The sequence below is a fragment of the Castor canadensis genome, chromosome X (assembly GCF_047511655.1).
Source record: "Castor canadensis chromosome X, mCasCan1.hap1v2, whole genome shotgun sequence".
Taxonomy (NCBI): Eukaryota; Metazoa; Chordata; class Mammalia; order Rodentia; family Castoridae; genus Castor; species Castor canadensis.
This window is the reverse complement of record NC_133405.1, coordinates 135,836,700-135,853,402: the sequence shown is the minus strand read 5'-3', so window position 1 is coordinate 135,853,402 and position 16,703 is coordinate 135,836,700. Positions and strand designations below refer to the sequence as shown.

Genomic DNA, 16,703 nt, shown 5'->3' with positions numbered 1-16,703 from the left:
CACATTTGCATGTTTTGAGTTTCTTTGCCAACATATCCGTGTTGAAATGTAGCTTGCCTTGGTGCCCTTTTAAAACAAGTTGCATGAACTGTTGCATGATGCATTTGGTGGGCTGGGAGATACGTGCTGTTGAACACAGGTGGCTTGGATAATGGGAGAGCGAGCCTTTCTTTTTCTTCCCTTTCCAATATTAATGAATTTATAGAAATGCATATTATGAAAGCCACCAGAAAAATAGTCATTTGGGTCTGCTCCAATTCTGGGTCCTGTGGGAGTTTGTTTTGCAACATTCCTCCCACAGTGGTTTCTGCCAGAGTCCCAGGAGGAGTACTGGAGGCTGAAACCTCCAGAAGTATGGTCTGGTATGCTTGCTCTCTGGCCAGGGAGAGATAAGGGAAACCCAACTGCCTGGTGGGGAGGAACTCTAATGCTTTCATCTTGTGTGAATACCCCTGCTCTTGCTGAAAATGTGCCTTTGATGTCTTGAATCAATTTCAGCTACTGAGGTCATTTGGGAATTTGTATCTTTCCTTAATTCTCTTCATGTATAAAGGTAGGAATTCCTTGAGTCTTGTCCCATGGGTCTATTGGTCTTATCATGCATGATATTCTCGTCCTCCTCATGGCATCAGCCATACCACTGCCCAGAAAAAGAATGTGCTGCTATATAAATCTCCCACAATGCCATCGATGTGTCCACTGATTTCTTATAGTAAATACACAAGTGCACATGCAGTTTTATCATTTATAGGTGCTCTGACAAATTTATTTTTTGCAGTGCTGGGTATCAAACCCAGAGCCTCACATGCTAGGCAAGTGCTCTACCACCCCCAGTGCTTCTGACATTTTAAAAAATATTATGAATTTCAATTTATTTGAAGCAATTCAGTTTCAAAAACTTTAAGGTCCAGCAGTCTCAAAAAAACCAGAGAATAGTCAGAAGCAATAAAAAATGACCAGGAGCAGTGTATTTTTTTGTTTTTAACACTGTCATTGCTTTATTCAAAACACAGTTGCACAAAAGTATTAACTTCAAAATTTTTAAGGAGAAATTCTTGAGGAAATTAACACACACACACTCTATATGCACACACACTATATATAGACATGTACTATATATATACACATGCTATATATATATCCATACAAAGAACATTAAAATAGGACCCAAAACTTCTACAAAATAGAAAATCTACCCTTATTTGCATGAAAATACTACCCACAAATCTAAGTAAGGCTTAAAAGAAAAAAGTTCTACTCAGAAAAATTATAGATACTTCATTGGGTTGGTATCCAAATCATTTGGGAAATCAACTTAAAATTTTTACTTGACCATCTCATCATTAACAACCCATTGTTCTGACTTTTGAGAAACAATAATGTTGCTTCCAAAAGTCTCCTCTTCTTTATCTGAATAATATTCTTATCTCAGAAAATGCTTCATTGCTCCCACTTTGCTTGTTTCAAATCCTCCTGATCAAATCCATCTAAGTATGTGATTTACTGTAGCAGTTCGCTGTAATCTTCCAGGTTTGTGATCTCACAGTTAAACAAGTGAACACTTTTTAAAGAGTTTTCTACTGTGCTAAGATCTTTGATTTTGCTTTCATTCAGATTGAGGTAGGTAATATTTAATCTTTGCCAGGACTTCCAAGCCTCCAGAAGTTGTCACTAAGTTCCAACTTTAGAAGTTTACTTAAGCTGAAAAGCTAGACCAGTGAACTTAATTTCATGTTAGTTCTTTAAAAGTGTCATTCTGGCCTTCCCTTTCCCACTGACGCACAGGCAGTTATCAAGGACTAACTCTGTCCCTTCCTTCATGGCTTTGTTCCTTAACTCTAGATTCTTTTCTTTTCTTTTTTTTTTTTTTTGCCAGTACTGGGGTTTGAACTCAGGGCCTTGCGCTTGCTAAGCAAGTGCTGTATCTCTTGAGCCATGCCTGCAGCCACAGATCTCTATTCTGGTCTGTTGCCTTTATTTTATTACTATTTTTGGTGGTACTAGGGTTTAGACTCAGGCACTCTACTGCTTGAGCCACTCTGCCAGCCCCATTAATCCTCTTCTTCTTCACCTCCGTGTCCTCTTTCTGCTCTTCTGTTACTACTCTTCTCCTTTCCCCTTTCTTGCTTTCCCACTCCCCCACCATACAAATTTTAAGGATTTGTAAATGAATGAAAAGAAACAGAAATATAAACATCCACTATCACCAAATAGGTGTGGGAGAGAAAGAAAAGAATAGCAAATGGTATCCAAGGAGTTGAGAGTCTAACTTAGCTGCACACACCAGTTCACACACAGATCCACAGTTCCTTCCCCTTCAGTGACTGCTCAGACACTCCTTACATACTTTTTATACATTCATTTAATGTGTGCTAGAAGCATGCCAGCCAAGTGCTTAAGCTCATTCCAGTAATAACTAATGAGCAGGCCCAAAAGGTATGAACTGGAGATACTCTTAACAAGGAGTAGCTTTAGGATACAGACCCTAGGAAAGCATTTCCTGAGGACAGAATGTGGAGTGGTCCTAAGGCCCAGTCAGGTTTGAGATTCAGATACAAACCTGTATCCGCTATACTAGGTGCATGCATCCAAGATGGAAACCAAGCTATAAGTCCAAAAGAGAATGGTAGGTAAAAAATGGTAGGTAGGAAAGCAAGGAAAGGGAGCTTGAGGCTGGAACAAACATACCTGTCCCACTGAAGGCCTGAGCTGCTAACCTGGGTCTGATCTGAACTGGGCCTGAGAATTTGCTTTATGCACATGCCTCCATGTGATACTGCTGGCCCCTGATAATCTTTGGTCTAGAGTTGTAGAACTTGGGAGCGTGGACTTCCTTTTGTGGAAGGTGGGAATAGCTGATGGCTCTGGAGTGTGGGTGGGGTGATCTGGCCAGAGTTGTGTTGCCTGGATGTTAATTTGGCAGAGGGGTAAAGAGAAACTGGGAGGTGGGGGGGGGGGAGAGGTCTCTGGAGGCTTGTCAGGGAAGGGAAGGAAGCACGAGATCAGAGCTAGGGCTCATTTTGTTTGTAGTAATGTGCTTTTTATTTGTGTAAAGAATTAGATGAGTGTGTGCTAAATCTCCCTCTCCCCCTCCCCAAGTGTTCCCAAAGTGTCCTGCTCACCTATGCCCTCTGTGGGTCGTGCCCCTCAGGAGCTTTTTCAGTCCTGCTCCCCTCCCTGAACTTTGGAGTCTCCCACCAGAGATTTTGCATTCCCTAAAATCCCTGGAGTAGTTTCAGTAACCCCATCCTGGCCCTTTCCAACTTCTTATCTCTAAGATTCCCCAGGACACCAAGAAGTCTTCCCTAGCCCTCAGTGCAAGCTAATAGCACCTCCCCAACCTCCCACCTCCCACCTCCCCCATTATAATTTCCAGGCAGGAGCATGAGCAAGGCACAGGCCTCCAGCTAGCACTTGCTGTTAGCAGAACTAACAGGGAGGAATGAGACACAAACTGTATTTATTTGGAGAGATGCTGCATTTTTGTTTTCTTCTAAAAGGTTATAAAAATATCCCAACACTAACATGATTTTTTCTTTTTATGGAGAGGAAGTAATTCTGTGGTTCCTTGTAAATAATAAGGATTTCATCAAGAACAATTCTTCCAATAATTAATAAAATGAATAGAATTTGACATCTAAGCCTGTTCTTAATTTTCAATGATATCTTAGCATTATTTTTGTATTGGTGATCTAAACCCTGGCTTTTAAAAAGAAAAAAACAACAAAGGTTACCTAGCATATAAAATTATTTTTAAAAATTGAATTAAGTTTAATTCAATTTTGGTATTAAATTTGTGTGAAATGATTTCTGGGAAACCCTGAAAATATTCTCGTTCATTTTTTAAGGCATCACTACAGTGTCATCAGTGAAATCTTCACTATCCATTGCATGGCTTAGGGGACTGAGTACATGCTTCTGTGCAGTCAAGAGGCCCCAGTAGCAGGGCAGTTGTCATCGTCTTTGAACCCCCTCCCTCCCCTGTTACTATGACACTACTATGGCACATCTGTGTTCCTCATGATACCTACATTTATAGAGACCAGGTTGGGTAAAGGCCACCTGAGTGTGTGGAGGGATTACTATAGCCTTGTTGAAAAGAGGATCTCAAATCTGCTCTTGGCACTTGGATGCCAGCAGAGAACTGGTGAAACCAAGGGGAATAGGCAATGAGTGTAGGAAGGTGTTAGGTGGCGCCAGAGAGCTTTGCTCCCAGCTCCACAGGGCTGTGATTGAACAATCTTAAAGGTGCTTCTGTCTTCACAACACCAATCCAACTGTTTCTGGGCATCAGAAGTACTAACAAAAAGAAAACCTCCTAACCGTTGCTTGATTCCCAAATGTGTTCATGATGCATCAGGAAATTTAGAGGATGTGGAAAAAAGAAAAGCACATGCATTTTAGGAAAATTTCACTGTCCCCAGTAGCCTTGGAGTTTTCATTTGTAGCATATAGGAGTATAACTTTTCACTGTGTGCCTTCATTTATTTGCTTAAAATAGCCCTGGTGGGTATCCTAACTGCTGACTATGTCTTTTGAAATAGACACATGCATCTGTTTATTTGCTTTTTAAAAAGGACCTTCTGGGTAGTTTTACATTTCTTCATGGCTTCATAGAGCATTGCCCATTATTCTGATAGCCAGGTGAGATGCATATTAGGAAAGTGCTGGAAGTCTCACTTTCTTTATGGTTGATTCCTTCCTGCTTCATACAGTTCTCCTAAGCTGCCTTCCATACATGTGTCCCCATGGCTACCATGGGGATCCCGCTTCTACATTAGTCTGCAGTTCTGATGCCCCAGTTCTAACTGATGACCCCTGATTATTACCTCCCCTTTCCTGGCCTGCATTTTGATATCTACGTCTGCATTTGTGTCAACATGACAGACAGACTTACCCACAGTGATGTCCTGTAGCTACCAGAGATGGACAATAGACCTTTTGATTGTTTTTTGTAATTGCAAAAAATAAAACCATAAAATTTTACCGTATGACTATTTTAAGTGTTCAGTACTGTGAAGTATGGTCACACTGTTGTACAACCTATCTCTAGACCTCTTTTTATCTTGCAAAGTGGAAACTCTGTACCTATTAAATAGCATCTCCCATTCCCTCCTGCATCAGCCCCTGGCATCTACCATTCTACTTTTGGTCTCTATGGATTTGGTTTTTCTAAGTCCCTCAGAAAAATACTAATTCTAAGTGGAATCATATAGTATTTGACCTTTGTTACCTGACTTACACCACTTAACATAATGCCCTCAAGATGCAGGCATATTACAACATTTATTCTTTCCTTTTTCTGACTAAACAATTGTCCATCGTATATGTAGACCACTTTTTGTTTATCCATTTATCCATCTGTGGAACCATATACGTTTTGTCCAAGTGGCTAACTGCTAAGAGTCAATATTAGATGCAAGTTGAATAATATTAATTGCTATGGCAGTTAAAAAAACAGTTTTTTTCTTTAAGTTTTCAGAGCGATATTTAGAATGGAATTGTTTAGCTCTGTCAGCTGCCAGCTTACTTCTGTGGTCACTGGCTGATTCATTTACAATACTGAATAGTAACTCCTATTTCCTCCTGAGGTCAGTGCAAGGGTGAGGCCTCCCCCCCTTTTTGTTTTGCTAACTGACCTAGTATAGTGTAAGTTATCAACACACCACTGTCTTTTTTGATAATAATTGAGCTCCTTTCACACTTCAAGAATTTGGTCCATGGGGGGTGATCCATTTTCTTTGAAATGGTTCTGTAAACTGAAACTTTGACTAGCTGGGAAATATTTTTCAGAAGCAGATTTAGGATTGTTATACTTCCTTCCAGTAATCTTTGCTGCATTGAAAGTAACCTCAAAATTGGTGGCATAGATAGAATAGAATTTTTAGTGATAAAGTGGTATAAGCACAAAGCAGTTGGTCTACAGGGTAATACCTGGAAACATGCTACATATTCGGGCTGGTTATTTCAAAATTAAAATATGCTCTTTCAGAAGTAGCTGCTTGTACCTGAAGGAAGGACAAGGAGGGAGGCAATTGCAGACAGGTGCTGTGCTGGACTCCTAAGCACTGAGCAGGTAGCAGCATGCTGTCTGTAGAACTACAGCTGTGATAGAATTGTCCATATCTACTCTTAACAATGGATCAGTCTCCAGCCTCACGTGGTTATTGGAGACTTGCCATGATGTGCTAGTATGTCTGAGGAGCGGAACTTCTGAATTTACTTCATTTGAATTCATTTAAATAACCGTGTATGCTACAGGCTACTGTGCTGAGCAGCAGAGTTCTAGGAACTTGAGTGACTTGCTTCCTTCCCCATGATGTCTATGTGGCCACACTTAAGATTGACACCCACCTGTCTAGGGCCAAAGCCAGGAATCAAAGCAGGGCACAGCAGGGATAAACAATTTATCTTCCACAATAACTGGACCCTCTTCTGGGGTGGCTCAGGTAGCTGGAGATGCCCCGCAGTTGGGGTCCTTGGTTCAAGCTGTTCACTAGGTTCCTATGTCCCCTCTACAGGGAACTGTAATGTGCAAGTTATATCTTTCCCTCATGTGTCTGATGCATAGCTTGAGAAATTGTGACAGCTGGGTCTGGCCTGGCATTGCTCTCTATGCAACATTTCCATATGTCTTGTTTGGGCTTCCTTGCAGCATAGAGCCCCTTGGTCATTGGATTTCTTATACAGTGAATGGTTTTCTTCAAAAAAAAAAAACATTCTAAGATGTCTACAGAGAACAAGACTTCCTACTATTCACAAATATCCTAGAATGTCACTTCCTCCCATTCTGTTACTTAAGCGAGTCTCTTGGGCCAGCCCCACATTGAAGAGGAGGGAATGCAAATCTACCTAATGGGAGGGTAGCAAAGACTTTGCAGCCATTTTTAATCTAACACACATATTTTGTGAAAATAATTTCTGTTGGTTTTGCCTCTTGAGACAAAGTCTTACTATGTAGCCCATACTAACCTCAAACTTGTGATCCTCCTGCCTCCACATCCTGAGTGCTGGGACTATAGGCAGCCCCACATGGCTGCAAGCAAAACTTATTGCTGATAATTTTACTATTGCTTGCTGATAATTTTCTGGAAGAACTTTCTGCCTACGTAGCATTGCTGCTTCACTAATCCCAACTAGTACCTCAGGCATTCCAGTGGCAGGGTACAAATAGTAGCCACAAATGTTAGGCCTCTTTTTCTCCTCAGTCTTCTTTTTCTTCTCCTTTGCCTCCGGTTTTGGTCAGCCTTTTTTATTTCTCTTATTAATTAATCATAAAGAAAGATGAAAGAAGTTGTGGATATTATAACACAGAAAAAGCCAGCTAAAAATGAAATTCATGTGGCCAGAACCTTCCTCACAAGGATTTTGAGAAATTCTATGAGGAATTTCTATTCTATGAGGAATGTTTTATAATTTCTTAGTTCTGTGGTATGATGAATTTTGTCCATTTTATACTTTCTCTTCAGTACATGGGAAACTGTCATAAAGTCAACACATTCCACCCATATACTTTTCCTAATTAAAATGATTGGGCTCATCAATCATGCTTTTTGATTTTATTTTGGAAGATATTCTTTAGTGTGTAATATTCTTAGATGTTTAGGCATGCTGGGTAAAATGAGCTCTATAAAGCACCTAAAGATACTCCATGGAGTTTTTTCTCCACTCTTGATTCATCCCTAAATTGTCCCTAAGTGATGTTGTTTCTGTCCTAAGTTAGAGAAGTGAAAACTAAACTTGGCTTTATGTAGTAACCACATGCAGTAAGGAAGCTCAGAGGGCCTCCGACTTAGTAACATTCCCCTGGAGGCTCCATCCTGTAATCTGTAGGGTTTTCTAATTGGACACACCTTACCACACCCAAGCAGGTGTGGCCAAAATATTAATAATCCCCGCTTCCCCCCCCAGCCCCCCCCCCCCCGCCTAATCGGGGCGGGGGGAGGGGCTGTGGCATGGGAGCTGGTAAAGGCAAGTACCACACTGAGAAGCCCTGGCTTGAACGGACTTTAAGTGTGAGGCATCGTGATTACTCGACAGAGATCTTGGGTTGAATTCACAATACGTGTTACAAGGCTTAGAGGATGATGTGTCTATTAGTTTTAGTTAACTACAAGACAATTGTATTTACTTAATTAGAAGAGAGACATGAAGTTTAAACTCTGTGTGTCCCAGCTGACTAGAGGATTCAGTGACCTTTTCTCCAGCCTGATCCCTTTTCCACAGAGGCTTAGGGTCCTGTTCAAAGTGGTGCTGAAATTCTAAAGATAAGGAGAATCTGTTTTGGTTAGTGTGTGTGGGTGGGTGGGTGGGGGGAACAAAGTTTATTTACAATTTGCTTGTCTTATTTTTTTACATTTATAAAATTTGTAATTGACCAGCAATAATCATGTATTTATGGAAGCATAAATTGTAAAGAATAAGGGCTGCTTCATATTTTAGAGCCTCTGATTCCAACTCTGCATTGAGCAAGTTGGTCATTAGCAGAAATCTAGAAGAATATGCATGTGTAGATAGAGTGGGAAGCACGTTATGTGTCCTGAGCCAGCAGCCACAATCAGTTCCTATCTTGGAAGGAAGTTCCTCACTGTCTGCATTCTTTTCCAGGAGGAGTGACCCAAGCTGGAGGCCTCATTCCTGGCATGCCACCAAGTTCTCTGATGGCCACCCTGAGCTAGCGGCCTCGCAGTTAGCCTGTGCCAGCGGCTGCCCTTCCTGGCAAGGTCGGCATCATGCTAGGTAGGTGCCAATTCTCTGAGACTACGTGAAGTTTGTGTAATGTTTTGCACATGTTCACAAATTCCAGTGTACCTGTTGTCTTCAGAATGGGTTTGGTGTTTCTGATAAGACAAGTCCATCAATGCTTAATTAGGGTTAGAACCCTGAATTTTTTTCACTGAGCAGGTAAGTATGAGACAGTGGAAGACAAAAACTGAAATGATGAGGCAAAGGATGAGCAAGTGTGCTTTCTTCTGTGTGCTGTTTACTAGAAGAGGGCCTCCAGGTTTATCATTCCAGTGGAATCCCTTTGGGACTCACCAGAGGGACACCAGGCATTTAGTGGTTCTGAGCCAAGCAGAGTGGCTCTGCATGGTGGCACTCACATGTGCACAGCCACCACTCTTCTCTCAAGGGTTTTCCTATGGATTGATAGTCAGGAGATATTTATATGGTGGCAGGTATATTTATAAAAGCTCCCTGGGGTATTTTACTGTGTGTATCCACTTTACCCCCCAATCCCATCAGTGTATTAGTAGCCAGCAACCCCATGTGTTTTCTGTTAGAAGGATGAAGTATCAGCAGGTAGTACACATGTATTTCTTGGTTTTATATCCCCATGAATGCATGTGCATGTGTGAGTATGCATGCATTTACATATGTGTACATGTGTATCTATGTTTGTGTTTGCATGTGCACATATGTATCTCTGTTTGCTTGCATGTGCATGGTATATGAATGTATACAATGTGTATCTGTATGTGTACTCATGTGTGCCTGTGTATATGTCTTATGTGGGGGGATGCACATGTATGGTATCTTTGTTGTGTGTATGTGCATGCATGTCTGTCCGTGTGTTTGAAGCTAATGTAACCGTCTCAGAATCTATTTTTGGTTGATAATAAATATTGGTCTCCTACCAAAAAAATTGTACTTATGAGGCATAAGGGAAACAGCTCTCAAATACAATATTACCTATTCAGGGCAACATGAGAGGATGATATTTAGAGCCCAGGATACTTTTGAAAAGCCACAAATTCTCAACTGAATAGTAAAACTTAAGTGAGAAATGGGCCTTTCATTTCATTTTTGAAGTGACTTTAATGTAATATGATCTCCATTTAGGCTACTTGGGATCTGACAGTCTTTTTTTTTTTTTTTTTTTGTCTTTTCTTTTTTTGGTGCTGGGATCAAATCCAGGGCCTCACACATGCTAGGGAAGCACTGTACCACCGAGCTACATCTTAGCCCTCTGACAGTCTCTTGTGCTGTCCACAGTGTGGAAACTGACTTTCTGGTTTTTTTTTTTTTTTTATGATACTGGGGTTTGAACTCAGGGCTTCATGCTTGTAAGGCAGGCACTCTACCACTTGAGCCATTCCACCAGCCCCACTCACTATTATTTATATCAGCTTGGACTTAGGATCTTGTGGAAGAATCACCATGGGTGAACAGTCAGGAACATGTTCCGTTTCTGAGACTACTGGGTCTGTCCTTACCGTGTAAAACCCAACCAGTCATCTACCTCCTGCAGATGACTTAGCCAGCTGTTCTCTTAGTCTTCACCCTGTAGTCACAGTTTCTTTCTCACCCCCATTCTCCCTAAACCTAATGTAGCCACAGCTTTGTTCTTCCTTGAGCATGAATGTTTCATTTTGTGAAGTTTTAAGGAAAGCATTTAACAGCCTGAATAAATAGTTTTACTATTAAGAACCACAAGTCACATGCACACAGTTACTGCCACAAAATAATTAATTTCTCAATTAATCATTTATCCTTCTGCTTTAGACACCATCCTGACAAGGAGTGTGTAGTCTTTGGTGTTCATGTGCAGCATCAATGACTCTGAGGTATACTACTCAGCTGAACCCTGTAGCACATGGTCTTGCTGGTACAGCCTGTTGCTTCTCAATCAACTATCCAGCCAACTGAGAGTTTAGAGAGGAGCTAGTCATAATTTAGTTAGTATTCGAGTTTGGAAGATAAATGTTATTTCTGAAGGTTTCCTTGTAATTTAAAAATTACTCCCATTTGTTTGCTTCCTCATCCATGTTAATAATCTATGATAAGAATTCATTGTATACACTAAAGCAGGGATCCACAAACCATGTACTGGGCTTAAATGTTAAGTTATTTTTAGGGTTGTAGGCCAGTCTCTGTCAGTTATTCAACTTTACTGTTGTAACACAGAAGCAGCTACAGACAATATATAGACAAATGGCCACAGTTGTATTCCAATACAAATTTATGAACTGAAATTTGAATTTCATAGAATTTTCACAGGTAAAGTAGGAGAAATATTATTCCTTTGATTACTTTTCCCTTGACCACTTAAAAGGATAAAAACTATTCTTAGCTCATGAGTTGTCATTTGCTATCCCCTACACTTAACTACAGATGGACCATGGAAGTGTTCATTTAGGCATTGCCAGCAATACAGGCATTAGGTTGAGAAAATTTGCTTGTATTGAAGGAGGCCATTAAAAAGGCATTCAGCAGGTAGAGCACAGTGCACTTGATCTCTAACCTTGTCCATTGTTGTCACTCAGTGCTAAAGCAAACCTATTGCTTGTGTTCTTTTCATTGCTGTAGTTCTTCCTCCCATGACTTGTCTGGATCCTGGGAACAGATGACCACTTTACAGCGCACTTCTGACCACTTTAGTTCTCTGGGGAGCGTTGACAGCCTGGACCACCCCTCCCAGCCCTACCCGTCTGGACGCCTCTCAGCTGCCAAGTCTAACAGCAGCATTGAACACCTGGGCGGTCACAACAAACGTGACTCAGCATATGGTTCATTCTCCACGAGCTCCAGCACCCCTGACCATACCTTGTCCAAGGTTGATGCTTCCTCCACAGAGAACATCCTCTACAAAGTTGGCCTGTGGGAGGCGTCCAGGCCAGGTAGCAGCCGGCACGGTCATGCCATGAGTGACCCTCAGGGCTTGGAGGACAGGCCCCCGTCTTTCCTACCCAGAGTATCTGGAGACAACAGTAAAAGCCCCAGGCCAGAGGACAGTGCTGAGCCTAAACTGGTAAATTCTGGGAGATCCAATTTTGGGCCAGTCTGGTATGTTCCTGATAAGAAAAAAGCCCCTTCCTTCTCTCCTCCACCTCCACCACCTCTGCGCAGTGATAGCTTCACTGCCACCAAGGGCCATGAGAAGGTTCAGGGTCCTCTGTTCTCAGAGGTGGTCACCATGCAGCACTTTACAGCTCTGACCCGAGTGCAGCCCCGAGGGGAATGGAGACCAGAACCAGAAGATCGGCAGCGAAGGCTGGCACGCTCGAGCAGCAGGAAGGAAACAGGAGGCTCAGGCTTCACACCTGAAGTCCACCTGGACTGTGGTTGGCTGGGTTCCAATGACAGGGCAGGCAGCTTCCCAGGGGCTCCAGGCAGGCTCCAGGCCTCCCTGTCCAGTACTGATGTATGTTTCCCACAGCCTTACCATGGGGGCCAGCACCCACACCAGTGCAGCGACGAGAGCCCCAAGGCCCCCACGTTGCCAAGGGTGCTGCAGAATGTGGCTCTGTGTGGAGGCCAGCAGGAGCCTCCTGCCTTATGCTGCCAGGATCATAGCACCCCTTATGTGAGGTGGCCCAGTAATACTGACCAGAAGGCAGACACTGGCAGGCAGAGCCATTACTACTGTGTGCCTGTCAGGCAGCCCATGCAGGGGGGTGCCCAGGTGCCGCTGCTCCAGGGGGAGTATTGGCATTTGGACACGGCCCCAGCCGGCCTTGAGTATCCTTCCATGCAGCCGACAGGCCAGAGCTCACGATGCCACCTACTTCAGTGTGAGGAGGCCATGGATGCCCATGACAGAGAACGGTGTCTCCCACTGAACGCAGGGGCTCAAGCCTGCTTTTCAGGTATCCAAGAGCCTCCCCAAGCCAGCCACACAGAGAAAGCCAGTCTGCAGAAAACCAGTGATAGCTTCAAGTGGGTGGATGGAGAGAGCAGCAGGATCTCTCACCAGAAGACACCCATGCTACACTCCTTGACCCAGGAGAGGGTGCGCCAGCCTGAGACCAGCCAGGACAGTGGCAGTGAGAAGCTGCCACCATTTGATGCTCAGGTGGGGAAACCCACACGCAGAAGTGACCGGTTTGCCACCACATTGAGGAATGAGATCCAGATGCGCAGAGCCAAGCTGCAGAAGAGCAAGAGCACAGTGGCACTGGCTGGAGCCAGTGAGGCTGAGGAGGACACTGCTGGCTGGAGGGCTGAGGTGGGGGCCAACCCAGAAGGTTCCTTCACCACCATCTATAAAGATCACCTGAAGGAGGCCCAAGCACGCGTCCTGAGGGCCACCTCCTTCAAGCGCCGCGATTTAGACCCCAACCCAGCAGACCAGTGTTTAGGCTCATCAGAACACAGGTCTGGAGATCACAATGCCTCATCCTCATTCCCTGGAGAGCCAGGCCTGACCAAGCCATCCTTGTCTGGAGGTGGCGTGGCCCACATTTCACGCATCGGAGGCCGGAAACGGTTCACATTGGAGCAGAAACTGAAGTCATACTCTGAGCCAGAGAAAATGAATGAAGTGGGGCTCTCAGGGGACCATGGTCCTCCAGCACACCCCAGAACACCTGAAGACACTGTGGGCACCTTTGCTGACAGGTGGAAGTTTTTTGAAGAAACAAGCAAACCTATTATCCAGAGGCCAGGCCACAGACAAGCTGTCTTTGGGCCCCTGAGAGAAAAGGCAGAGAGGCCTAGGACAGCAGGCAATGGCTGTGAGCGCACAGAACCTTGGCTCCAGAAGAGGTCACGTGCCACCTCCTTTGGGGAGATTCTCAATGGTCAAAGAAAATCAGAAAAGGCGGCAGGGAAATTGGACCCACCTCAGAGACTTGGAACCTTTGCAGAGTATCAAGCATCTTGGAAGGAACAGAGGAAGCCTCTGGAAGGCAGGAGTTCTGGGAGGTATCACTCGGCAGATGACATTCTGGATGTGGGTTTGGACCAACACCAGAGGCCACAGTACATTCATGAGCGATCCCGGTCGTCACCATCCACAGAGCACTACTCAAAGGTAAGAACTGCACAAGTTGGACCACAGGCTGCCCTGATCACTGCTTTGAGACTCATATGGGACAAACCCAGAATGTGATGGTCACATATGGGCCTACTTGAGGCCAGCTGTCTGAATTTCTTCACCAACATTTCTAGAATCATCTAATGTAAAAGATACTTGAGGATAAAATCACTACTTGCATGGCAATTTTAAGTGCCGTATTTCTGCCAACCCACCTTTTGTTCCCAGTGCCCTCTTTCTAATTTCTCACTTCACTGTTTTTCCTCTTAATTACCTTGCTTCTACCTTCATGCTAAGTGAAGAACTTGGTGGGTGAGGAGGGGTTGACAAATAAAATGGTAACTTTAACGAGGTGAAAACAGGTGCTTTATCTAAAGGCTTAACATACACCAGCCACTTTTCAAATATTGATACCACTTAATTCTTATAATATTTGTTCTATTTACTATACTTTTTTTAATTTGCAAGGTTTCTGGGGAAGGAGAGCAGTACTAGGGTTTGAACTTAGGGCTTCACAATTGTTAGGCAGGCACTCTGCCACTTGAGCCATGCCCCTAGCTGTTTCTTGCTTTTAGTTATTTTTTTGATAGGGTCTTCAGCTTTTTGCCTGGGACCAGCCTTGGCCCATGATCCTCCTACTTACGGCCTCCCACAAAGCTGGGATTATAGCTGCATGCCAGCACACATGGCTTGGTTTGTTGAGATGGGGTCTCCCTAACTTTTTGCCTGGGGTAGCCTTGAACCACAATCTCAAGCCTCTCAATCTCTGCCTCACAAGTAACTGAAATTACAGGTTTGTGCCACCATACATGGTAGATACTTGCAAATACTTAGCAATTATTTTTAAAGGATTGCTCTGGGACAAAATATATTTGAAAATGCATTAAACTCCTACATAATTTTTTTAAGAAAATGTTTTAAATATTTTAAAATCTGTTAGCATATGCTAATTTTACAAAGGAGTTTCAATATGCTATTTACATACATGCATATAATATACTTTCATCAAATTTACTCTTTCTTATGCCCCTCCCCTGTAACAGTTTTTAGTGGGTTTCATTATTGTGTGCTGTTTTTTCCATTTTGGTGCTGGGATAAAAACCAGGACCTCATGCATGCTAGGCAAGCGTCGTATCCTTGTGCTACATCCCTAGTCCCCATTGCACTAATTCTAAGGTGACAGGTTTTTTTTTTTAGCACTAGGGTTTGAACTTAGGGCCTCATGCTTGCTAGATAGGTACTCTTATCACTTGAACCATTCTGCCAGCTGCTTTTTTGTGATGTGTTTTTTTGAGATGATAGGGTTTCACAAATTGTTTGCCCAGGGCTGGCTTCAAACAGTGATTCTCCTGATCTCTGCCTACTGAGTAGTTAGGATTATAGGCGTGAGCCACTGGCACCCGGCTAAGGTAACGGTTTTGATGTTTGACTTAACTTCAAGCTTTCTAGAAAACCACATGTCCTTATCAGTACTTCAGAAATCACAGTCTCTTTCCCTCTGCTTCTTCCCTTTTCTTCCTTTCTTCTCCTTTTCCCTGTCCCTGTCACTACTTTTTCTGTGTATTTGCATTGTGTTTGTGTATTTCAAAGAGAAAAATTGTTGTAGTAACAGATTCGGTTTCTTTTAATAGAACCAGTGGTAGCTTTAACACAAGATATCCAACATGTATTGAAAGAGAGCTGCCATTTTCTTTATGGCATCCTGTAATGACAGCCCGTGCAGACACTACCACCACTGTTTCAGCTTGGTCACAGTTCAGTGAGGCCTTGAGAACTCCATGCTTGCTCAGCGGGGGTGAAAAATCCCAGCCCCCACAACTCCTGGGGCCTGAGCTTTCTCCATAGTGACTTGTGACTAGCTGTCTTATTGTATTTCTTTTGACCAGTTGTATCACATGCTTTACAGACTTCTGTTCCCTGTCCAGAAGTGGATGCTGGGTCTTAGGTCAGTTGTCTCAATGAAATGCTTTGTAGAGCTGAATGGGCATGTCCTGTGGCTGCGTCTCAGTACAGGACAACGGAGATTGCAATTGGTGTTGTGGGACAGGCGCACAAGGCGAGCCCACAAATGAGGGGTTTCATAATAACATGTCGTAGTCAGATGAGTAGCTTGATGACTTGGTGTCTCATGGTGTTGCCCTTCACAGGAAGCATCTGTGGAACCTCGAAGACAGGCGGAGGACCTTGGTGAGCACCAAGTAGCATTTCCGTCCACAGTGCGTGCCGAGGAGGGCCACTCCATTCTTAGGTAGGTGAAATTTGGGTTTGGACTTACTGACAAGGTACTTTATGGAAGGTGAATGCTGGGTTAACATGCCCATATGTCTGCTTGTGTGGATGCTTGCATGATTTGCAAGCATCCCTGATGCTCTTTGAGCAGAGCCCATGTGCCTTGCAGCCCTGTCCAGAGAAGCATTGCCAAGGTGGCATTTTTGGTTTTTCAAATGGCTGCTGTGTTTTTGTACCGTGAGACACTTTATGGGGACAATAAGAAAAGTCCAGTTTAACACCCTTGAACTAAGCAATTGCGTGATGGCGTGCTTTAATCATCCAGCACAGAGCTGTGTTTGTGGGCCATGCTTTCAGATTTGGAGTTGGCTCTGAGGATCGTCAGTTAGAAAGGAGCAGGGCCCACCTTCCTAAATTAGACTTCTTTAATGAGTTGATTTTAGCTTTAAAATAGACCTTACCTGAGAGAGGCATCAGGATGTGTTACAGTGTTGCCTGACATCGTTTCACTTGTGGAGAGGATGGGATTTGAATAAAGACATAGTTATGTTGGAAGGGGCAGGAGGAGAGTGTACATCTCTACAGTTGTGGTAGACATTACTTTGCAAGGGCTGATGGGTGCATAGAAATCAGTATGCACCACAGTCTCAAGTGAGGGGTTTTTCTTTTGCCTGGTGCATCTTGTCTGGTTGTTGCAATATGCAAATTAAGCATG

The 16,703-nt window shown here is 43.4% G+C and overlaps 1 protein-coding gene across 3 annotated transcripts in view; it reads left to right on the top strand.

Annotated features, from left to right (window-relative positions):
- Positions 1–16,703, top strand: part of LOC109675136 (protein Shroom2) — a 136,057-nt gene that overhangs the window by 80,917 nt on the left and 38,437 nt on the right. For all 3 annotated transcript variants that reach the window (XM_020151929.2, XM_074063421.1, XM_074063420.1), the window contains exons 3-5: positions 8,608–8,739; positions 11,311–13,756; positions 15,907–16,007. In XM_020151929.2, the coding sequence (XP_020007518.2) occupies positions 8,608–8,739; positions 11,311–13,756; positions 15,907–16,007 (2,679 nt within the window). The remainder of the gene's footprint in view (positions 1–8,607; positions 8,740–11,310; positions 13,757–15,906; positions 16,008–16,703) is intronic.